Source organism: Saimiri boliviensis, chromosome 7 (genome assembly GCF_048565385.1).
Source record: "Saimiri boliviensis isolate mSaiBol1 chromosome 7, mSaiBol1.pri, whole genome shotgun sequence".
In the NCBI taxonomy this organism is placed as follows: domain Eukaryota; kingdom Metazoa; phylum Chordata; class Mammalia; order Primates; family Cebidae; genus Saimiri; species Saimiri boliviensis.
Window position 1 is genome coordinate 39,254,280 of NC_133455.1, and position 23,519 is coordinate 39,277,798.

The 23,519-nt window shown below is 41.0% G+C and overlaps 1 protein-coding gene and 1 long non-coding RNA gene across 3 annotated transcripts; one reads left to right on the plus strand and one right to left on the minus strand.

Annotated features, from left to right (window-relative positions):
* Positions 1-761: 761 nt before the first annotated feature.
* LOC141585087 (uncharacterized) lies at positions 762-22,638 on the plus strand. Its single transcript, XR_012518376.1, has 3 exons — positions 762-967; positions 7,772-7,936; positions 22,024-22,638. It is a non-coding gene; the product is annotated as an uncharacterized LOC141585087 (long non-coding RNA).
* SOCS2 (suppressor of cytokine signaling 2) lies at positions 2,819-22,772 on the minus strand. Of its 2 annotated transcripts, XM_074402429.1 has the most exons (3): positions 22,634-22,772; positions 20,527-20,978; positions 2,819-3,823 (listed from the first exon to the last, which is right to left on the minus strand). In XM_074402429.1, the coding sequence occupies exons 1-3, from the start codon at positions 22,770-22,772 to the stop codon at positions 3,806-3,808; spliced, it is 609 nt and encodes a 202-aa protein (XP_074258530.1). In that variant the 3' UTR covers positions 2,819-3,805. The 2 variants fall into 2 exon arrangements, with proteins under 2 accessions (XP_074258530.1, XP_010338466.1); XM_010340164.3 differs by lacking the exon at positions 2,819-3,823 and having other exon boundaries at positions 19,504-20,978.
* Positions 22,773-23,519: the final 747 nt, after the last annotated feature.

Here is a 23,519-nt window from a genome sequence, read left to right on the forward strand (position 1 = left end):
TACTTCAACCTCCTTCGAGCCTGTTTTTCATCTACAAAATGTAGAGATCTTGTGGTTCCATGCCAAGTATGGTGTTATGGGGATTAAGCCAAATAGTGTATGTAAAGTGCATGGCATAAAATTTGGCAAGAGGAAGCACTCAACTAAAAGTAAAGAAACACAGCCCAATACCTGTGAAATAAATCCAAATATGTCTATTATTGGTCCCAGAGACTCCAACACACAGTACTGTCCAACCATGTAACAACCATGTTTCTGTGCTGGGTGAAATGTGAAAGTTCTGAGAAGTATTAAATTGTGAGTAAGTAGAGACAGAGACAAATACAGGGGCAAGGCGGATTCAGAAAAATTACCACAACTGTTTATCCCCTCTATTTGCTACTGGAAAGTAGCTGGCAGAATCACATCCCTACTAAATAAATAAATAAATAAATAAATAAATAAATAAAAGACAGGAAAGCAAAGTAAAATAAAATAAAATTGCTCATTTTGTTAATGTGACTCTGTAGACTGCAATAAGGGATAATCACAAATTAAATGCCCCCCCAAAATGTAGACTCTATTAGCTTAACCAAACACAAAGTCAAAAATAGCTGTATAACTTGAAGCTCTCAAAGACTGCAAGAAGACTATAGATGGTGGTTGTTTAAAGTTAAAAAGAAAAAGGAGAGCACTTCTTTCCTTTGGGTTGTGAACCAACTGAATTTAACACGAGTGAAACCAGATTTAATCTGTGAGAGGAGAAGGAGCAGGCTCTACTTTCAGTTGGCCAAAGAAAAGCATTCCAGCTCTAGGGGCACAAACACATGCAAGAAATGTGAGACTCAATTTATTTCTCAAAAGGTACATTAAAGTTGACAACAAACCAGCCTGGAGTTCTGAAATCAGAACAACAAAGAAGGATAAGAAGATTGGTCTTTCAACTGAACTTCTAATGACTGGGACTGCAATTTATCTTCAGAAACACGTAAGTCAGGTATCTAAAAGGGGGGAAAAATTCTAAAATGTGACTCCTTTCTAAAAATTAAATCATAAAATTAGTTAAAATATGTGAAGCATTTCCTAAAGTTAACTATCAGCTTGGAACTCAGTAAAATAAATGTCTACTGTAAAAAGAAAAAGAAAAAAATTGAGCATATTTTATTTTCAGTAATGAGTAAGATTCTAAAAGCAAAAATCACCCCCGTCTCCTCACAAATGCTTTTAAATCGGCAATACTTATGACAAAAAGAGCTTGTTTCATTTTGGCAAGATTTTAAGTACCCTAATAAATCTAAGTGTAATACCCATCACATAGTTTACAAATGTAATGAAATCAAGGTAATAAAAGAACTCTCAATAAATCCCTACTTTCAAAGTATTGCTGACAAGAGGAATTGGTACCCTATGTTTTGGATTGGATTATTCAATTCGACATATTAATAAAATGTAATAAAACCTAATTCACGTACTGGTTACACAACGTAACATTCTTGGCTAATTCTTTTTTAAAACACAAAGATCAATGACCTACAAGTTCATTGCTTTCCCTGAAATCCCAGTGTTCGAGAGCTGATATTCCCCAACCAACTCCCTTATATAACATTCTTTCTAGTAATGTGGGTAAACATATTTATATGACCAGCTGTCAGAACAGAGTTCTCTACAATAAGTAAATTCTGTACTAATTATCTGAGAAAGAAAAGAATTCTATCTAAAGAACTGAAATGAGAATAAAAAGAGCCAGATTTCTTGATCTCGAAAATAAAAATAGAAAAATCCTATCAATGCCAGTAGCAAATCGTTAATTACATGACAGATTTCAGAAAGAATATCTTCTAAAGTCTTAATGGACTTTAAAAATTAAGAGTTAGGCAACAGAAATTTTAATAGTTAAGAAACATCTTCATTTCACTTTTTAAAAGCTTTTTTTGCAGAATATGTAAAGAGCTGTAAAAATGAAAGTACTATGAGATTGAAGGTCAACTTGAGTCAAAATAAGAAAAGGAGACGCAGAGTTCAGCTCAACTGTTCTACGACAGTTTCCTATTTTGACATTCTCTACATTATCCTTAAATTTAAATATATTATTACCTTGAATTCATTGTCTTCTGAATTGGAATTATAAAAAGGGATGTGTGTGAAATGTTAAAAACAACCTGGACTGAGATGCCAATTTGTTTTTCCCTTCTTATTTCAAAAAACAATTTATTTTTGAATTTCTAAAGCAAATCATCATAATCCCCCAGGTGCTTCCTGGCGGTTGTGAACATTCTGTTTGGGGACATCATGGAACTGCACACTTCACCTCCTCTCTCCTCCTGCTGGCTTGTAATGTGTTGCTGGAAACACTGATTTAAAATTAAGAGTTTTGATTAAACAGACTTTCTATGCTCTTGGTTTATTTCCTTTATTTTAAGGCAGAAGTCTCTGCATGGTAACAGAGTAGCTTACAAAGCCAAAGAGATTCAGACCTTACATGAGAAATGTATTCTATTTTATTTTAGCATGGTTTGGTTTGATTTGTTTGTTTGTTTGTTTTCCTTTTTGCTAACACCCAGATCCTGTTCTGACAACTTGTGTTTGTTTAAGATGAGTTTTCAGGGTGAGTGAGCTTGGTCTTAGAAGGGTTATTTTCCAAATAAGCAGGTAATATGGGAAATAAAATACTTGTCAAAGTCCTGTATAATTCCCAAAAAGTTGGCTGTAATCTAAAAGGCAATTGGGATGCTACCATGATTATTTATAAAGCAATCTAATAGCAATGTGAACCACAAGTTTTTGGAAACATATCTTGGTATCTGGTTTCATCTGTAATATGTCTTAACTATACAAATTTAAATTTAAAATAACAAGATGAAGTGTTTCTGTGTAGGTGGAGTGCTTTAAGCATTTTGGGGTCATAAGCAGATCAAGTATCCCATTGGAGGCAGGATCTAGATAGAGAATCCGGTCAGCGTGATAATAACCTTAGCAAAGCTAATTCCTTCTCCAGAACCACCTTCCAGTTGTAGGAAATCAGTTTTATTGTTCCCAGAACTGGCCATCCATCTGGTATTAGGAGTGGGTACAGAGGATAACTGGGATGAAAAGAAACAAACACGAAACAGGAGAGAGAAGACAGAAAACCAGGATAAGGGGACAGGGCGTAGGGATAACAGGGAACTGGAGAAACTTTTACCATAGTTGTGCTTAATCAATGTCTTTTGAACAGAACTAATTGACGGTGATATTATTACACATACCAAAAAATAAAAATTAAAAAATGCTTTCTCAGTCCTACCCTAGGATTTTTAAAAACAGCTGTCTTTGGAGCCACTGTCAAGGCATGGAGCCATGTGCCTGTCCCATAGCTGTGAATGCCTCTGATCAAAGCTGGGACGAAGTTGTTGAGGCCTCTCCACTAGGTTTCTGAGACATCTTTTTTAGAATAGAAATTTAACTTTGAGGTCATTTAATTAGCAAATAAACACGTTTATTTGATCTCAATGGTAAATACGTTTAAAAATGAACAGTATTTTGAGGAAAACTCTCAGCTATGTGTACAACTTGAAAGACAGAATTTATTTCAGTAGGAAATATGAATGGCTACAACCTTTTGTGAAGCTGATTTGGAAATAAATATCTATTAAAATGTTTAATGCCACATACCGTTGGACCCCAAAGTTTCACCGCTAAGAAGGTACTTAACATATATGTTCCCATAAGCAAACAGCAACATTAGCACACAGATTTGTACTGTACCATTGTTTGTAATAGCAGGAAACAGAGCAACCTGAATATCCACTGGCACGGGATTGGTTCAGTCAGGAATGGTACATTCATGTCACGGAATATTGTGCAGCTGTTGAAAAGAATGAGGTAAAGCCATGAAAATATACACAGATATAGATACATATAGGGAGATACAGAGTCCAAATATTACATTTAAAAAGCAAAATGCAGAGCAGAAAGTATAGTACAGTAATATCTGTGTGTGCTTTAAAAAAATGGAGGCTTCGACTGCATTTTTAAAACTTCCGGAACAATAAAAAAGAAACTTTTAATAATAGTTACCTCTGGGGAGTGGGACGGGAGTTGGGCAATTTTTTTCATTTTGTACACTTCTGAACTGAACTCAATTGAACCATGAGCATGTTATCACTTTTAGAATAATTGAAAAACCAGCTCCAAAGGAGAGGTCGTATTTACCCCGCATTAACAAAAACAAAAGGAATGCTCTCATCTGGGACAATCTATGGAAGCCACATCCCTGGCCACATTTTCCTATACGGTATAGTGAGACCCTGAAAGCTACGTGAAAAGGTTCAAATAACCCATGAGATGTGCTGCAGAAACGTTGCACCCAGCCATCTGCTCTCAATACCACACTCATCTGGTGCACTTCCAAAGTGAAACGCCTTGACGTGGGTCAGCTTGTGACCGGCTCCTTGCTGCCGACGCTGGGTTACATAAGGTCCTGAGAGACCCAAGCGGCGCCCCGGACGGTCTGGGAGGAGCTGCCACGCCACAGCTCCGTGGGGCTCCGCGCTCGAGCCTGGCCGCGGACAAAAAGAACTTTTGCTGCATCACCCCTGGCGCCAAGATCGCCTCCCTCTCGAGAGAGTGCGTGCACGTCGCAGACGCTGGAGCCTGCCCCTGCAGGAACTCCGTTTGAAAATTCTTCATGGAGAGAGAACTGAAACTCTGAGATTCCTCTTTCCTCAGACAGACAGGCAGACAGCCCCACACCAACGCACACTCCTTCTTCTCGCTCCCATCTTGTTCATTCTCCCTTAACTAGTTCCTAGAAATATCTAGCTGGGTTAATTCATTTCTGTTCCTTGTATATGTAAATCAAGGTCAAGTCGCTTCCAGTATCTCCGGCTGAGCCTTATTTTTAGGTTTTTGTTTTTTTTTTTTGTTTTTTTTTGTTTTTTTTTTTTTAACTTTCTTTTCTAATCATGAAAGCTCTCTCTTCTGACGCTTCATTAAGCTGGTGATTAAATGTAAAGTCTTCTGAAAAAGTTGGATTTGAAGGTCTGTAACCTAAATACTTCTTCCAAATCGAAAATGTTTACTCCCCTAAAATTAATGTTTCAATAAAGCATTAAAAAAATAGTCGTTTTGTTCCAAGAGTATTCAGAGGCTTGACTGCATTGCCAACAAGTAAAAACTTGTTATCCAGGCCGTTAGTGTTAAGGGAAAAACCAGTATGTTTAAAGAAAAAGTAACTCATATTACCAGGTAATTGCTCTCATTTCTTCACTAACAATATCTAATTTGCTCTTCAAATATTTATAGTATAGATGAAGAAAGGAATTGTAATTTGCATGTGTACATTGGGAAGCTAACTTTAATAGTTTGTTTCTTCCAAATTCTGCTCTCCTCTCCAAAAAAACAAGAAGAGTAAACAGCAATCAAGCCTTAGGTTAACCCCAGAGTAGTCTCTCTGGTTACCCGATTGAGAAATGTTATTAGAAAATAAAAGGGGGAAAGTGCCTTTTTCTAAAATCTTGGATGCTAGTCTTGCAACAGATAAAATAAAACTGTATTTTACTGTTTCAGTAATGCTTAAAAGTCCAAATACAGTACTTGCTTATTTTTGCAGAAAGTCAACTTATTGGGTTTTTTTTTTTGTTGTTTTTTTGGGGGGGGGAATGGAGTTTTGCTTTGTTGCCCAGGCTGGAGTGCAGTGACATAATCTCGGCTCACTGCAATCTCCACTTCCCGGGTTCAAGCCATTCTCCTGTGTAGCTGGGATTACAGGTGCGCACCACCACGCCCAGTTAATTTTTGTATTTTTAGTAGAGATGGGGTTCACCACGTTGGTTAGGCTGGTCTCAAACTCCTGACCTCGTGATCTGCCTGCCTCGACCTCCCAAAGTGCTGGGATTACAGGTGTGAGCCACTGCGCCTGGCCTCATGGCTCACACCTGAAATTCTGTCTTAACAATCCAGTACTTTATCAACCTTCTCAGCTTTGGCACTAACGGGAGTGTTGTTAACAGCTTTCAAAACTGAAGTTCCTATTTCTTCTGCCACTTGAGAAAAAGTTTTGCCACAAAATTCTAATAACACTAAGTTTCTACAAATCAGCTTGGAAATGTCTACGCATGTTCTTCCTAGAAAAAGTGCCAGACATCAATTTTATCTGGCAATCATCAAAATACATCAGACCACAAATCTATATATTCCTGGACCTCACAAGCAGCATAGCGAAGAATTTCAGCAAGCGAACCAAAGTACTCAGCTACACAGCTACATCTGCAGTCTACAACGTGGGCAACAATACTGTACTGATGTCAACCACTGCTGCCAAGAACATGCAACAGCAAAAAAAAAAAAAAAAAGGAAAAAAAGAAAAATAAAAAAGGTAATGGGGTTGCCATTTCAAATCCGTATTCTCAATTTCTGGCTTAAGATTACAGCATTATTATTCCATCACTAAACTCACTTTAATAAAAACAATCAGGAAGCCCCCTTGATTTTTTTTATTTGTACATTTTGTATTATTTCATGAGAAGACAAATGAGAGAACCCATGGAAATTTAGGTTAAAAAAACAATTTCCCAGAATGTCAAGGTTGGTATAACTTCTGTAACTAGAGTATGGTATATTGATCATTGATATACACGGTAACCTCAAAACAGGAAGTGCCTTTGAAATCTATCAGTCATGTATTCAAAACCTACTGTGAAAAATATATGATGGGGATTGCAGACTGCAAGGCACTGGCTGCCCAGAATCTGCCGTCTAGCTAGAGAAGATAGCACTAAAAGAGTTGAGAAAGTTGTAGGACTGGCAGGCACAGAGGAGGGAAGCAAAGGATGGATGTTTTCCATGTTTTAAACCATGCTACATAGTAAATAACGATAGCACTGGGAAGAAAGGAACACATGTGACAAGCAGAATAATTCTGCTCCAGCCAGAAACCAGATGGAGGAAATGGGGTCTATGCATATCCTACCCCTGCTTTATGTCCTGGATCTATCAACAAATTCACTCTGTTGGGCCAGGCATGGTGGCTCACGCCTGTAATCCCAGCATTTTGGGAGGCGAGGCAGGTGAATCACCTGAGGTCAGGAGTTCAAGACCAGCCTGGCCAACATGGCGAAACCCCTTCTCTATTAAAAATACAAAAAATTAGCTGAGCTTGGTGGTGCATGCCTGTAATCCCAGCTACTCAGGAGTTGGGAGACTGAGATAGGTGAATCACTTGAACCCAAGAGTTAGAGACTGCAATGAGCCTAGATCACACTATTGCACTCCTGCCTGGGACAACGGATCGAGACTCTGTATCAAAAAAAAAAAAAAAAAAGTCACTTTGTCTCCAGAATGTCTCATAAATTCCTCCAACTCTTCCTCCTCTTTCTCCCCATTGCTGCCTTAGGTTGCAGTGACCTCCTCAATGATCACTTTCCTTTGGTGTATGAATTTTGACTTTTTTTATGGACCCCTTCTCAAAATACTGTGCTTAAATCATAAAATACAAAAGGTGACTGATATTAAAATGTAAATATCAAATTATTTTTAAAGTCATACAGTTATATATGTGCTCCTCTATTAATTAATTAACAATTTATGGCAGTGGTTCTAACATCTACAATAATTTCAGTTTAGTGATAAGCGTAAAAGATATTTTGAGATATCCACAACTGTAATATGCTATCAAAGCATCTCTACTGGTGATAAACTTACATCTTCTGTTAATTCTACTGTGATCTGTTGCCTAGATTAATAATTGAAGGAAATGCTAAATTTCAGTTTAGAGGATAGTGACAATGACAGTGTCCCTTTTTTTCAATCCAAGTTCACAGATCCCAGACATCTCATCCATGGGTTCCTTGCAAGTCTAGGGATAAAGTTCAGAAGCCCTGATCTTGGGTCATGTCTCTCCAGAGCAGCCTCCACATTGCCACCAAATCTGATGAGGTCACTCTGCTCAAAAGACTTGGATAGCTCCTTCACTTCCCAGGTAAGATACAAACCCTTTTGAAAGGCAGGCAAAGCCCTGAGTGCGCAGTTCCCTGCCCACCAACTCAGGCTTATCTCCTGACTGGTTTCCTCTTTTGCATTTGACGCCCCACCCACAATGGTAGAACTTAAGAGGAAGAAACTGTTCTCTCATACCTTCCTGTGGTCTGCTCAACTTGGAACTGCCTTGCCTGGCTTTTTGGCCAGGCCAACTCATTTTTTAAGTCTTAGATCAAAAGCCGCCTCCTCTCTGATGTCTTTCTTGACTCGAAGCAGCTCCAGATAGGTTTTCTCTGCTCAGCTGCTGTTTGTAGAGACCTCTGTTGTAGCCATTATCTTATCGTACCATGTATCATGGCATTGCTGGCTTTTGTGTTTCTCTGCTACAGTACAGAATCTCCTTGAGGTCAGGCACTGTGTTTTTTGTTTTTTTGTTGTTGTTGTTGTTGTTTTTTCTTTGAGACACTCTCACTCTGTTGCCCAGGCAGGAATGCAGTAGTGCTGATCTCAGCTCACTGTAGCCTCCGTATCCTGGGTTCAAGTGATTCTCATGCCTCAGCCTCCAAAGTAGCTGAGATTACAGGAGCATATCACCACACCTGGTGAATTTTTGTAATTTTAGTAGAATCGGGGTTTTGCCATGTTGGCCATGCTGGTCTTAAACTCCTGGCCTCAAATGATCTGCCCATCTCAGCCTCCCAAAGTGCTGGGATTACAGGCGTGAACCATTGTGCCCAGCCAGGAACTGTGATTTTTAACTTTCCCCAGAATCTTGCCTTATGACTGTCACAAGTAGATGCTCAGTAAATATTTATTAAATGAGTGAATGAATGACTGAATAAATAAATAACTAAATAAATGAAGGAAATAAATATGAAGAGGGAGAAGTTAAAGATGATGCAAAATTTCAATCTGGGTTAGTGTAGAAAAACTGAAATGAAGAAAAATTGAATTGTGTTCAGTAGAGTTGTAAATTAAGTACATTGTTCATATTCTATTTTTTTCAGAGATAGTGACCCCTGAATGTAGTAGAGCATAATTATTCATTAAAACACAGCGTTTATTCTGCTATTTTTGTTATACATAAATTTGCTACAGAAAAAGACCTCATCCTAGAAAGAGGTTGCATTCTAAAACAGGGTTTGCAAACCAGTTGTCTGGAATTTACAATATAATTTCCCTCAGAAGCAAACTAAAATTGGTGATTAGATACCAGATTCATCAAACAAAGTCCATTTACTCTGTAATGTGCCTGCAAAGCTTCATGTCTGATTGAAAACTGGTAGAAAATAATACTATTTAATATTATTGCAATATAGTCAGTTAAGCAAAACAGTAAACAATAGGAGTGAATGTGAACATCATTTATTTATCTTGAATATTGACACTGGAGAAATGACAGGTTTAATTTTAGCAAGTGAGGAAGCCCAAGAGATGTTTGTGAAAATCAGAAGGAACTTCCAGGCATTCAGAGACTTTTTGAGGTTAGTAGTCCTAGCTCTTTAAAATGGTCAGTCCTCTGTATCTGAGGGTTTCCCGTCCATAGATCCAACCAGCCACAGGACAAAAATATTTTGGGCGGAAAAAAAGCAATAAAAAGTAACAGTACAATGATAAATAATACAAATCTCTAAAATACAGTATAACAACTATTTACATAGCATTTACATTGCATTAGGAATTATAAGTAATTTAGAAATGATTTAAGGTATATGGGAGGATGTATGCAAGTTATATGCGAATACTACACCATTTCATATGCGACTTGAGCATCTTTAGATTTTAGTACCCTCGGTGGGCGGGAGGAGGGTGGGGGTGGGAGTCCCAGAACCAATCCCCAAAGATACTGGGGGACAAATTATGTATAATTTCATTTCAATAATTGAGATCTTTCCTTTTGGCTTACACAAAGGAGAGACACTGTTTTGCAGTACCTGAAAAACTTCTGGAAGACAAAGGCGAAGGAGAAATGGAATTAAGGAGGCTATGTGTGTCGTATAAAGTTTACCTGAGGTCAGATTTGCCAAGCTAGTCACAAAAAAAGAAGGAAGCAGGATATATGTGGCATGGTATATGCGGTGGTTACACCACGCCACTCCCCACACATTACTGTTTCTCTCCTCCTTGACACAGGGGAGAACTGTGCTTCCTGGCTCCCTTATGGTTAGGTGGCACTATTTTACAGAGTTCTGGCCAGTGAGTCAGGAGCAGGTGACAGGGCATTTAAACACAAATAAGAGATCCTCTGATTCTCCTTGCCCATTGGCTCAGCACCTCAGACCAGCTGTTTGAGGAGGTGCTGCAGCTGGTTCATCAGCCTGGTTCTGAGTGGCTAAAAGATCCTCCCTGGTGAACGTGACAGATGTGTATAGATGTAGAGACCATTTTGTGTGTTTGTTTTTAGATGGAGTCTTGTACTGTCGCCCAGGCTGGAGTGCAGTGGCATGATCTTGCCTCACTGAAACCTCTGCCTCCTAGGTTCAAGTGATTCTTGTGCCTCAGCCTCCCTGAGTAGCTGGGATTACAGGTGCCCAGTGCCACGCCCGGCTAATTTTTGTATTTTTAGTAGAGACTCGGTTTTGCCATGTTGGCCAGGCTGGTTTCAAACTCCTGACCTCAGGTCATCCGCCCACCTCCGCCTCCTAAGTGAAACCTTTGTTGTTTTAAGCCACTGAGAGTTTAGGGTTGTTTGTTTTCCAACATAAACTGGCTATTGTGACAGACACATCATTTATAAAATTTACCTCCAGAGAAAGGAAAGGAATGATAGAAAAGAGCTTGTGGGTTATGGTTGCACCAGATAGACACCTAAAGAGAATAAAAGAAGGGAGAATGGCCAGGCGTGATGGCTCACACCTGTAATCACTTTGGGAAAATGAGTGGGAGGATCACCTGAGGTCAGGAGTTAGAGACCAGCCTGGCCACCATGGTGAAACTCCATCTCTACAAAAATACAAAAATTAGTTGGGCATGGTGGCAGGCACCTGTAGTCCCTGCTACTCGGGAGGCTGAGGCAAGAGACTCGCTTGAACCCGGGAGGTGGAGGTTGCAGTGAGCTGAGATCGCGCCATTGGACACCAGCCTGGGCAACAAAAGCAAAATTCTGTCTCAATAAAAAAAAAAAAAAAAAGAAGAAGAAGAAGATGAAGAAGGGAGGAAATGGTGTAAATTCAGATGTCAGGGACTCTTCCAAGCTGGATGATCAGGATTTAGGCAGATCTTGTATTACTTCTGAAATCAAAGTCCCAATAATAGCATCATTACAAATTGGGCAGACAGGGTTATAGCCCTTTTAACATTAACCACATGATGAAATATTAACTGCATGTGACTAGCGGACAACATTAAGGTACATGCTGGCTGCAGGTATCAGAGCTTAATAAGCTTATTGAGAAAGTGAACAGAAGAGTGGGAAAACCGTGGCTTTTGAGTTAAGAGTGGCTTGAATTCAAATCTCAGGTTTCCCTCCTGTTAAATGAAAATTATAGAAGGTCACTGTTTTGGACTAAGGTCCTGCACTAGACCCCAAAATCTAATCTAATCAAAATGGAGTCACTCAAGCTGAGGTTCTTACCAAACTGAAACTAAGTGGTTATCTGACCTTCTGAGAAATCCAGAGAGAGATAGCCTAATTTCCCACGCAGGCTAGTTTCAGTCAATATGATAATGAAGTTCCCTCTACTGTAATCCTTACAAAAAAGTGACCTGTAGTAACCTGATGTTAACCAATCAGTTACTTTTCTGTTGTTCTGTCTCCCTGTCCCCACCTTACAAGGAACTTAACTTTGAAAGGACCAATCTGCTCTTGTGTTCTGTTTTTGCTTTCTTCAGCTCTTCTCTGCTTGTAAAACCAAACTTTTCTGCTCAGCTCTTTGGAACACTTACTCTATTTTACAGAATCAAGAGTTACCCAATTCTAGAATTGCAAATAAAGGTAGTTAAGATCTTCAAGAGAAATTGTTGTGATTTTGTCTTTTGACACTATTAAATCATTTAATCTATCTAAGCGTCAATCTCCTTGTCTCTCAAGTGGAGATAAAAACAGAATCTACTTTAGAGGTTTGTTGGGAGCTTTCAATGAGGTCATACTTGTAAAGTGTCAAATGCAATGGCTGGCATTAGTAAATGTTCTAGCTTTTTCCAGTCTTCTGGAAGCCAAGAGTTGGTTTGTTATAGAATGGTTGCCTCACCGTCATGCCTTGGACATAATAAATCCCCTGGCTTACCCAAAGCAGCTACAAACTGGATCTCTGGGGGGCTTTCGGCCATTACCAGGCTTAATGATGTACCTCTGGTTGAGACAGCTGATTACCCCAACCCTCCTCCTTGCCTACCAAGACCAGAAATGTGCCCCACTTTAAGACAGATCTAGGAAAACCCAAATATGCAAGACGGATAGACTGGGGCAGGATCATTCATGCACCAAGATTCTTTTAATGTTACCAAAGGATCTAAGAATTTCCTTAGTATATTACAGCTTTTTTGTCTCCTTTACTTTTTTCTTAATTGCTTGACAGATGAAAATAAAGCTCAACAGCACTTATCTACTGAGGATCAATTGGAAATAAGAATAATCTATGTAAATGGGAAAAATGACTTGCAAAACCACATCCTATGCCCGTCATCTTCTGGGAACACATCTTTATGCTAGCCAGGGAGCAGAGCAAAGACAGCCCTCCAGGTCCTTTGATAATGAAAATTCATCCAAAGGGTTATGATGATGATGATGGCTGGCACACACCAGATTCCTGTTTCACCATCACAACCAAGATCTGAAAACCGAAGTCCAAACTCTTCGATTATAAGGTAGTGCTCAAAGATCCATAGCTAAAAGAAACACAGAATTCTTCTAACCAGAATAAAAAAAACAGCCAGCTGTGAAAAAAATCCAGACTTAAGGAAGTATATTTTCAAAATAAATGAGAATCTATTTTGGCATGGAGGTAAAATCTACACTACAATCTAATAAGAAACTGAGACTCTATAGAAATGTAGAGCCCGCCTCTTCTCTGAGCACTCCCACCCCAGTGTGCTATCACATCTGGGCAGATGAGGAGCTACTTGAAAGGGACCAAAAATTATGAAGGCCCTAAGCTCTTCAATTTACAGATAACAGAGATTCAATGTTTGGCCCAAGGTCAGAGAACTTTGGACCCTAAGTTTTCCAACTCCCAGTTCAGGGATGTGCCCACTGCACCACGACTTCTTGCTTTCCTGAGAACAGAATCTGTGCATTACCCCAACTTGCCCAAAGTGGAAGCTGGTCCTCAAAGGGAAGCGAGCAATCTGTGCGAATCAAAGCCCCAAACTCCAGGGCAAATCTGAGCCTGCAGCCAAGGAAGGAGAGTCAATGTCTGACCCCTCTCCCATCTTCTCACAAGTGACTACCTCCCTCCTACCCACCTCACAGCTCACCAGTCTCCCTCACTCTGTCCTTGCTTTGTTCCAAGCCATTTTTCCAAAGGACCTCCAGAGGGATGATACAAAACAAAAGCCTAGTTCTGTTGTGTCTCCCCCCACCCCCAGTTTTAAGAAGCTGATATCTGCTTCCTACTGTCCTCAGGATAAACTCCAAGGTTTTCAAGTCACCCTCAGCAGGTCTGAGGACTCCTTCCAACCTATCCACATTCAGACACAAGATACCTTCTGGGAGTCTGTTTTCTGTAAACCCTCAAAGCAGGTCGATGGCACCCTGTCCGCAAGGTAACTGTACTGCCTTTGGTAATACTTTTTACAATAAGTCATTCATGTAGTTACAGCTCCTATACAATATGGCATCCTGAGATGCAGAACTTGGATTTGATTCATGACTTCCCTGCTTACTGGGCAGGATATTTTACCTAGGTTTCTGTTTCGTTTGGAATAAACGAGGGTCATACACACCTCATCAGGTTGTTATGAGGATTAAATGCAATGACTAAGCAGGGTATGGGATATAGTAGACTGTTTAATAAATGTTAGTCCCCCTCCCCCTCCTCTCCATCCCTTCTTAGTCTCTAAGAGCTCCCTCAATGAAAGAACACTTCCTACTTGTCTTTGTATTCCTGTTGAATAATACAGTAGACATTCAATAAAAGTTGGCAGAAAGGAGAGGAGGTAAGGAAAAAGGGAGGAAGAAAAAAGTGAGAAAACTAATGAGATGAATGAATGAAGCTAGAAGGAAAAAAGAGGCCCTGATCTATCAGAGCTAAGAGTTGTTGTACACAATGATCGCATGATTTTTAGATTGCCCAAAATCTTCCTACCAAGAAACTGAAAAGGTAGCTACAGATACCACAGAGTAACTAGAAAAAGACACAGAATCAAGAGATGCGTGATCCACAGTAGAAGGCAATGTAGCCCAAGATAGGACTGATACACATTAAAAAGAAAAAAGAATTTCTTGAATTGTTCTCTCCTACTCTGCTTTAAGCACTGGGCTTGCTATAAAAGAGGCTACAAATAAATTGATCTTACCCTAATGAGGTATTAATTATTGAGGAAGACATAATACCCAGATCAGTGCTGTGTTGTTAAATCAGCTATCTGGTGGTGGTAAGCGGGGCAGGGTGTCTTAATTTATAGCGTCTGCCAATTTCTGTGTTGTAATAATCCCAGCATGGCTGATTTCAATCTATTAATAATTTATGCATAATAATTTAGCTCACAAAATCTCTTAAGTATTTAATAATTGGCTATCAGGAGGCTCAGCACCCTACTGATGCTCCACCTCCCTTACTTTTCTCTCTTGATATTTTTTTAGCCAGTTCGTTGCATATTAACATCCCTATCATGTGATGGACAAGGAAAATAAAATGAGAGACCAGAGAAGCAGCTGACTTTTCTGTCAGTGGTTCTAGCAAAGGAGAAAGAATGGGGAGGAAGTTGAAACTATTGGTCAGATGTGTTTATGTGCTTCTATTATTCCCCATTCTCTCTGCCTCTTATTCCTACCGATAATTACCAGCAGATGCTCTAATCAAATATGCAAAATACAAAGACGCTTTCTGACCAAATATAGAACTGATGGCCACAACCTAGAAATAAAAATGAAAAGAAATAAGCTATGCTGGAAACCTAAGATGGGTCAAGTTCATCAAGATGGCAGGAGGGATGTTAAAATGGGAGGTCAAACAACTTCCTCTGGACAGAAAAAACATGGACTTTTTTCTTGTCTTTTTTTTTTTTTTTTTTTTTTTTTTGAGACATGGTCTCACTCCGTTGCCCAGGCTGGAGTGCAGTACGAGATCACCACTCACAGCAACCTCCACATCCCAGGCTAAAGCAATTCTCCTGCCTCAGCCTCCCAAGTAGCTGGAACTACAGGCACACACCACCACGCCTGGCTAATTTTTGTATTTTAAGTAGAAACCACTGAAACATGGTTTCGCCATTTTGGCCAAGCTGATCTTGAACTCCCGACCTCAGGTGATCCACCCACCTCAGCCTCCCAAAGTGCTGGGATTACAGCTGTGAGTCACTGCACCCAGCTAATATGAATTTTTCTGAATGTTAAAGATCACAGCAGCATTCTGGACCAAACACTAAAGGGGAGAAAGGAAGGGAAGAGAAAAAATGCTTAGCAAAAAAAAAAAAGAAATTTTTATCTTCAGCACTGTATGAAACTGGGGCGATGTAGAAAAATTTTATGAAGTTCTATGATGGTTTAAGTGGTGAAAAAGTCTCACCCCGCCATGGCAAGGGGCCTCCTTGGGTGGCATTTATGCTGAGACAGGAGAAAAAAGTGGCTGGCGATATTTCCTTCTCTTTCACTATGACTCTGGCAAGACTTTCTCTAAGAGAGGCAAAGCCACGTGAATAATATATCACAAAATACACTCCTGATTTAGGGCAAGTCAGAATGCCTATAAGTTAAGGATGTGAGTCAAAGTGAGAGTTGTCTATGAAAGCAGTTAGTTTTATTTTTATAAATAGATGTTTATTGAAGTAAGCCCTATTCTCTGTGGCACACTTAGCTGATCTAGCCTCCTTTGCTGACAAAGCTCAGGAAGAGGTAGATAGAATGCCATCTCTGCTCCATGACTTCAGACCCTGGAGACTCCAGGACTTTTAGAGGCCACTCTAACAATAGCTGCTACCTTTATTACCTTAGTAATAAAGTTATCTGAACTCAAGCCACACAGAGGAAAAGTTAGGAAAATCAAAAATATGTAAAGACGATAATATCAGAACCATGCATATGAAAAAATGAAACAAAAGTCTCACAGAATCATTCTTACGTATAGACATATAGACATACAGCAGAAGCAAAGGAATGAAGGGCATTTTCATTCCGTGCAAATGAAGGTCAACTTAACACTGAAAAAGGAACCCGCCATACTTAAAAAATAAGTTGATTTTAAAAAACGCCCATAACAAAAGTGTGTCATTTGGGGCTGGCTACTTGCTTCACAACCTGAATGAAACTAGAGAGAGATACAAAGAGATTTAATCTTAAGGTATTCTAAATCATTCAATTACCCAACTCAAGGAGCGTATAATTATCCTGTTTCACTGGAGTATCACGCCAGAAGGGCTGTGTTAGATGAGTCGAGGGCAACTTTATGATAGAAACGAGAGAAAGTAAGGCAGGAATTAACTATGCCACTATGCCCATGAGCGGGCAAAAGCAAACATGGGTCCTGCTGGTAAGGACGGGAGGGTGGGCAGTCGACTGGGCATTGTGGCTGGGTGTGAGTCACATCTGGTGGAGGTAGCAATGAGATCATCAAACAACATGGATGGGAGGTTTCGGATTTTAAAACAATAAATAGATTAGAAATGTTAAGGAGTTAAAATTAACAAAAAAAAATGAACGTGGATCAAGACTCACAAAACCCAGCAGAGGCAGACTTTTCAAAATCGGGTAGAGGAGGCCAAGAACTGGAATTAGCCCACAGGGTATTCCACAGGCCTGGCTTCTGAATCCCAGCAGAAGAAAAATATGATGTTAAGAGAACTGTAGGGCTTTCAGGAGAGCAAAGAGTCTGGGCAATTTTAACAAAGGGTAGATGTGTGTAACTTTTACAAATAGTAATCGTAAGACTAAAATATCTGCGTTTGAATACTGGCTTTGTCATTGATTGGCTGGGGTGTGTGTGTGTGTGTGTGTGTGTGTGTGTGTGTGTGCATGCAAATCTCCCAGCCCCTCTGGATCCAAAAGTCTTCCATAAAATCCATGAAATATGTGATCTGAAAAGCGGCTTCAAGCTTTAAAATTCCAGGAAATTTAAAAAACTAGGAAAGGAGAATAAAGAAGACTCTAAAGTAAATGAAAGGCATACAACAACATCGTTTTGCTCTAAAGGGTAGGAAGGGCCACTTACAGACAGAGACTGCAGCCCAGCTGTTAGAGCTAACCACAGCCGCTCAAACCCCGCCTACCCTGTGCCTAAACTCACAACCAAGAAGGGCACAGCCGGATCTCAGGACATTCCATCCCTTGGATTATTTGATGACGATGATGTCTCTGTCTCTTACTCTCCTAACAGGGTACAATTTTCTAAATGCAGAGAAAGTCCTTCCCAAGAAAATAAACACTCTCAAACAGCTATCCCATTCTGTTACCTATTTGGATTACATAATTATTATGAAGTCAAGACCTTCTTACTGAAACACGAAAAAGACCTCTCAGCTCATAAGCTGAACTGCCTTTTTCTCCACTGTCCAAAGTTCCAGAAAATGTCCAAGTCCTTAAAAAGCAATCACCACTGCACACTGTCGATGGTCATGAAAAACCTCACTGTCTCATCTCTGCCCAGAACAGAAACTTTGGTCAAAATACTTTCAGAGTTTGGGGATATATAAGTGCTGTATACCATATTCTTCAACAACGAAATAATATTAAATATCCTCACTAATGCCCTAAAGTGCTCTGCACTGGGAGAAAACACTGGATATTTTTCCAGGCTTTGCTGAGGATAATTTAGACAAGTGTACTTTTTGTTCTACCATGTATAAAACGGGGCTGCCAATAATTGGTAACTGGCATGACCAGCCACTAAGTAAAATGGGAGACCTCTTCCCCACCCACCTGCACAGCAATCATTATGGGCTCCCCTTTCAGGCATGTTCAGGGAAAAAATACCGCTGGGCCAGGCTGACTAGAATCCCCCAGAGCTCAGTGTTAATTAAGGTATCTATACTTTTTCCAGTTGATCTGGTTGAAGCAGCAATAAAAAGACCAAGGGTTCTTTTTACAGCCTGCTCTAACTTGTTTAACTGGATCAATGTAGAAATTTTCAGCAGCAATTTGCTCTTCCCAATTCCTTTCCAGAAAAAAAAAAAAAAAAAAAAAAAAGCTAGGATATTCCTGGAATGCTTCTTGTCTCACAAATCAGGAGGTGAACCTCCTATTATCATTGTACTTTGCTCATTCCATTCTTGGGAAAATTAAATGAGATAATACAAGTGCCGAGTAAGAACCTGGCTCACAATAAATTCACTAAATAAATGATGTCATTCATCATTAAAAAAAAAAAAAATTGTCTCCTGATGTTTAACAACTTATTTGGAATACAGAAGATTGAAACATAAGGCAATAGGTTTCATGGCACACTCCAGAGGTGTTTGTGTTATGCTCCAGCTTTCTCATAATTAGTCACTTGCGAGCAGTAACTTGGAACTCTTTGCAATTTCACAGGTACTCATGCCCTGCAACTGCCTCCCCAGGTCCTGGTAACTGAGAAATACAGTGTTCAAGAGTGACAATAGAAATGCAAAAGACTTTTAAGAAATTCTACAAAGCCCCTTGGCACTGATCATGTAGAAGTTTTGCCAGAAAAATCAAACATCGAACACTAAACAGATGTTGTCAGTGGGAGAAAAAGGGTGAATGAAGCCCAGATCCTGAACATCCTAATGAAACGGTCATGGCCCCATCATAGATCTGACCCTGAAAGTCTAGCTTTTCTTTCAGTTTTAGGCCACAGATAAACTCTTCCTAAGGCACACCTAGCAATCTTTTGTGTTTGGCTCTGTTGGTTGGATATCCATAGTATGTTTCCTGCCAGGCACAAAACCGTTTTTCAACTTCTTCATGAAAATAAGGTAAGATATGCAGTAAGCAGATTTTATTGTTAATTTAGAACTGAATTTTCTCATTCACCCAGGGTCCACCTTTCTGGTGACACACGATGGTATTGTAGCTATGCAGGACATTTTTAAAGGCAGTGAAATGAATAATGTCTGGACTCCAGAAAAGATGGTACATTTATAACAGTTATGCAGACTACATAGCAAAAAATAAGTGGCCATAAAACTGTATTTTCTTTAGTATTATACCTGCTCAACTGGCCATGGCATAATGTTTGTAATTTCTAAACCATGTTTTTGGGAACACAGAGGACATCAGTGTTACTCCTATTCAAACTGTAAAAGACCAGGCCACTTGGCAATTCCTGCAGTTTCTAAACCATGCTTTCTAAATTGCCAATGGGGCAAGTACAGCCCATAACTTTAGAGAAGGGCAAGTAATGTTCTACCTCTTGTGGAATATTTGGCTTATTTCACTTGACATAAGTTTTGATGGTAATTCTTGATTACCATGAAAGTGTACGTTCTCTAGAACTCAAAGTAATTAAGTGCAACTTGTAGAAATCAGGTTTTTTTTTTATTTAATACATTCTAATCAAATAGTAACAGCAGTAAATAAACACTTTGAAAAACAGGCAGGTATCCCCCTGTATCTGGAAGAAAATTAAGTCAAAAATACTCTACACAGTAGAAGGGAGACAACTGTTTATGTCCATGGTTAGATAATTCAAGGACAACCTGGAAATTTCTAAAGCCATTTCCAAAAAATCAATGGCAACAGGTTGGGACACAGCTATTTCAAAGGGTAAAATGCCTATCCCTACATTGGTTTTTATTAACAGGGATTGAGTTGCACCTGTATAGCATGACATTCTTGTCTTTAGCCTTAAAGGAAAAGAGAAAGTCTTTTCCATTTGCACCAGTTTGAAATATTTCGAATAAGGCTCCCTTAAAATGGATTACTACAGTACTCATTCACAGGAGAGTTCATACATGTAGTAAAAAGACAAATACAGGACTTCATGGTCACTTTTTTTTGGTTGATTTGGTTAATTGCATAAAGTGGGATAAATACACACATAATCTGTTTAACAAAACTCCTAGGTACATCAGAATGCAAAATATAAAATGCCCAAAAGAGACTCTGATCAGCAGGCACATCAAACTGCAGTGAAGCCTGTATCAGCTTGGTTCCTCCGACTTCTTCAGTATTCCTATGAGGAGCTCTTTCTCTCCTACTGGAGCCTGGACCTTTGACCTAACAGAAAGGAACCTAAGAAGGCAAGGCATTCTGATAAAAAGCGCCTGTGGCCTTTACATGGGACATTTTATTTTTGATCTAAAAAGATCACTGGTCTTGGTCAGCCTTAGGAAGGGAAGCATCACTCAGGTAAAGTATCTGGAGGAACTTTAAACACCTAGCTACCACTCAGGCATTTAAATTAGATTAGCTTCAGCCGTTTTTAGAAAGCATTCCATATAGTTATCCAGAGCACTCAAGTTTTGGTTCTCTTTCACATAGCTGCATTCGGAGATACTCTGTGTGAGACATGTTTAAAAAAAGAGAAACACTTATACCTGGAATTTATATTCTTCCAAGTAATCTTTTAGTCTTGTTGGTAACGGCAATCCCCAGATGGCACCGGTACATTTGTTAATGGTGAGCCTACAGAGATGCTGCAGAGATGGTGCTGATGTGTAGAGAGGTTTGGTCAGATAAAGGTGAACAGTGCCATTCCGGGGGGCTTCTGGACCTGTCCGCTTATCCTTGCACATCTGAACATAGTAGTCGATCAGATGAACCACACTGTCAAACTGTTTAAGCTTGGACTTGACACATACGATAGAGTCCAATCTGAATTTCCCGTCTTGGTATTCGATTCGAAGATTAGTTGGTCCAGCTGATGTTTTAACAGATATTGTTAGTAGGTAGTCTGAATGCGAGCTATCTCTAATCAAGAAAGTTCCTTCTGGTGCCTCTTTTAATTTCTCTTTGGCTTCATTAACAGTCATACTTCCCCAGTACCAACCTGGGGTTTTTGTTCAAAAAGAAAAAGAAAAGAGGGTAAAACAGTTATTATAATAATTTTTAGAACAGAGCAAGTAACTGGCAATAATTTTTTAGCTCTAAAAAACAAAGATGTGTGAGTGATGGTTTACCAGGGGCCACCACAAATACTTTTGGTAGGAATTTAATTAAAATTTTGATCCATTTTACGAACACAAACGGCAAGCCAGTTTTCTTTCTTTCTTTTGTAAAAAATAACTTTCTGAAGCTCTTCTTAAAATTTTCTTCTAACGAACCAAAACAACATTGACAGCATGCCACACTGGCTGATGAAGCATGGTTCTTTTAACTCAATTTCAGTAAAATAAAGATTTAAGTAAATTAGAAATACATCAGAAGTTAGAAATAAAAGCCATGCCGTTTAAAAAGTGAAAACCCCAACTCCTGTAATTCAACTGGAGTAAAAACAGAAGCAACTTTTTTGGATGGTTGGTGCCATCCCCCGAAAAGAATCTGCAGAGTCTGATGTGAACAGGCTCCTCTGTAGAAAGTACTGCTATGTACTTGTTGCAAAAGCACAGCTCTAGTACAATAGCTTCTGTTCGCTGCTTTATGACTACCTTATCAGTCACTGAAAAATGGGAAGTCCCAAGTGATAATTACTACTTCAAGTGTATAATCTTCCCTAAACTCTTTTGAACTTTGCCCTAATCCAAATCCAATCACAACCATTGGTCTCCCCTGCATTCTCGATTTCATTTGTCTGCACCATCTCCCCGGCCCATGCTGCTTTCTAAGGAGGCTCAAAGATCGTCTATGTTTAAGAAATCGGAACTTTTGTGCTCCCCACACCCCACCATTACCAGGATACTTGCAATCCGCCGGTGCCTCCCCCAGAGGGAAAGTCCGTGGCCCACACGGAAAGACCGGAATCACAAGCGAGGGAGCTTTTCCCTCTCCCTCCCCATGTTGCTACCAAAATTTCAACTGTGACACAACTGTAAGCTTTTAGGATACGGATCTGAAAAGCCAGATACTTTACTTTTTTTTTTTTTTTCCTTTTACAGATGCTTAGAGAGGACAGCGTGCCGCGCAAATTGCCCGACTGCACTTGAAAACTGCAGTCCCCTGGGCGCGCCGACCCTGAAAGCCGCGCTCGGCGGGGGCTTTGCAGCCTGCTCTCCACGCCCAGGCAGCCGCCCTTGCGGCAGTGTCAGTCCCTGAACTTGGCCGCCAAGATCCTGGGCTGCAGCGGCAGCTCCGCCCGGGAGCCGGATGCGGCTGGGCCTGCGGAGCCCGTGGCGCCCACTTGCTGATTGCACCCCGCGCAAAGGGAGGCGCCGGATGCTTTCCCCGGCTGGGGTTCGAGCCCGAGCCGCCTAACCCTGAGCCGCTGCGGAAAACAGTAAAGCTTCCAGCGTGCTAAGAAGCTATTTCCAAGAAGCCCCTTCCGACCTCTGCGCTCTGCCAGGCCTGAGTCCCTGGAGAACCACTTTCCTTACGCATTTCCAAGGACCCAGGACCCTGCAAGCGTGCTCTCCGCGCTCCCCTACCCTGGACCGAAGACTGGAAGCAAGGAAACGTTTACTCTTGGCTTCCCACCTCGGCTCCGCTTCCTAGCTGTGTCTTTGGGGAGGCGCCCCCTCCCACACGTGTCGCGGCCGGTCGGCTTCCTACCTGTCTGACCGAGCTCTCGCAGGGCCTTCGCCAGTCGCGCCGCCTCCGGGGATGGCTCCTCCACCGACCCCGCGGTCCCCCACTGACTCCGCGTCCCTTCTCCGCCATTCCCGGAGGGCTCGACGCACCGCAGGGTCATGGGAGAAGGGTCGACGCGGCAAAGACAGGTGGTCGCCCGAGCTGGGGTCAGAGAAGGGTTCGCGTCCTTCCTGGAAGTCAGTGCGAATCCCAAAACGAGTCCCTGCGGGGTGTTCGAAATGGTGGCAGAGAAGGAAGGGATGGGGTTATTTCTCCACAGGTCCCGGAGGACGGATGACAAAGTCCCTCGCAGACGCGGTCACCCACTGATTGCCTACAAAGAGAAAGCGGGAGGTTGGGTCAGTCCAAACTGGACCCCTGCGGCTGGGTGGGGGTGGGGAAATAGACGTGGAAAATCCCAGGGACTCCTCCGCCTCTAAGCTCCTGCACCGTTTAACCCCAAGCATCCAGTTAGCGCCCTGGCCCAGCTCTAGAGAAAGGATAAAGGGAGCAGAGATCCAAGACACAAAGTTGGCTAGGGAGGTGGGGGGCGGAGGTCAGGATGAGGGTGAACAGGATGTCTTCCCGCCCAGGGCCACTCCCTGAAATCAAAGACTGGTGGCCTAGGAAGGGCAAATAGTCACCTGCAGATCTAGTGGGACGAGGCCCTTGTCAAGGATAAGTCGAAAAAATTTGAAAGGAAAGAGCAGGAGACGTTCCCCAAATTGGCATTCGCGTCTCACACCTGGCCAGCCCGAAGGCCTCCGGGAAGAAGCACCCACACAAACTTGGTTCTCCACCCGAAAGCGCCGGGGGACACCGAGGCACCAACCCCGGGTGCGGAGGTGCGGGAGCTGCCGCATCCCCA

Coding starts and splice junctions, on each gene's coding strand:
- SOCS2 (XM_074402429.1), bottom strand. CDS start 22,772: ATGACCCTGCGGTGCGTCGAGCCCTCCGGGAATGGCGGAGAAGGGACG. Junction 20,979..22,633: donor GCGAGAGCTCGGTCAGACAG/GTAGGAAGCCGA, acceptor CAAAAACCCCAG/GTTGGTACTGGGGAAGTATG.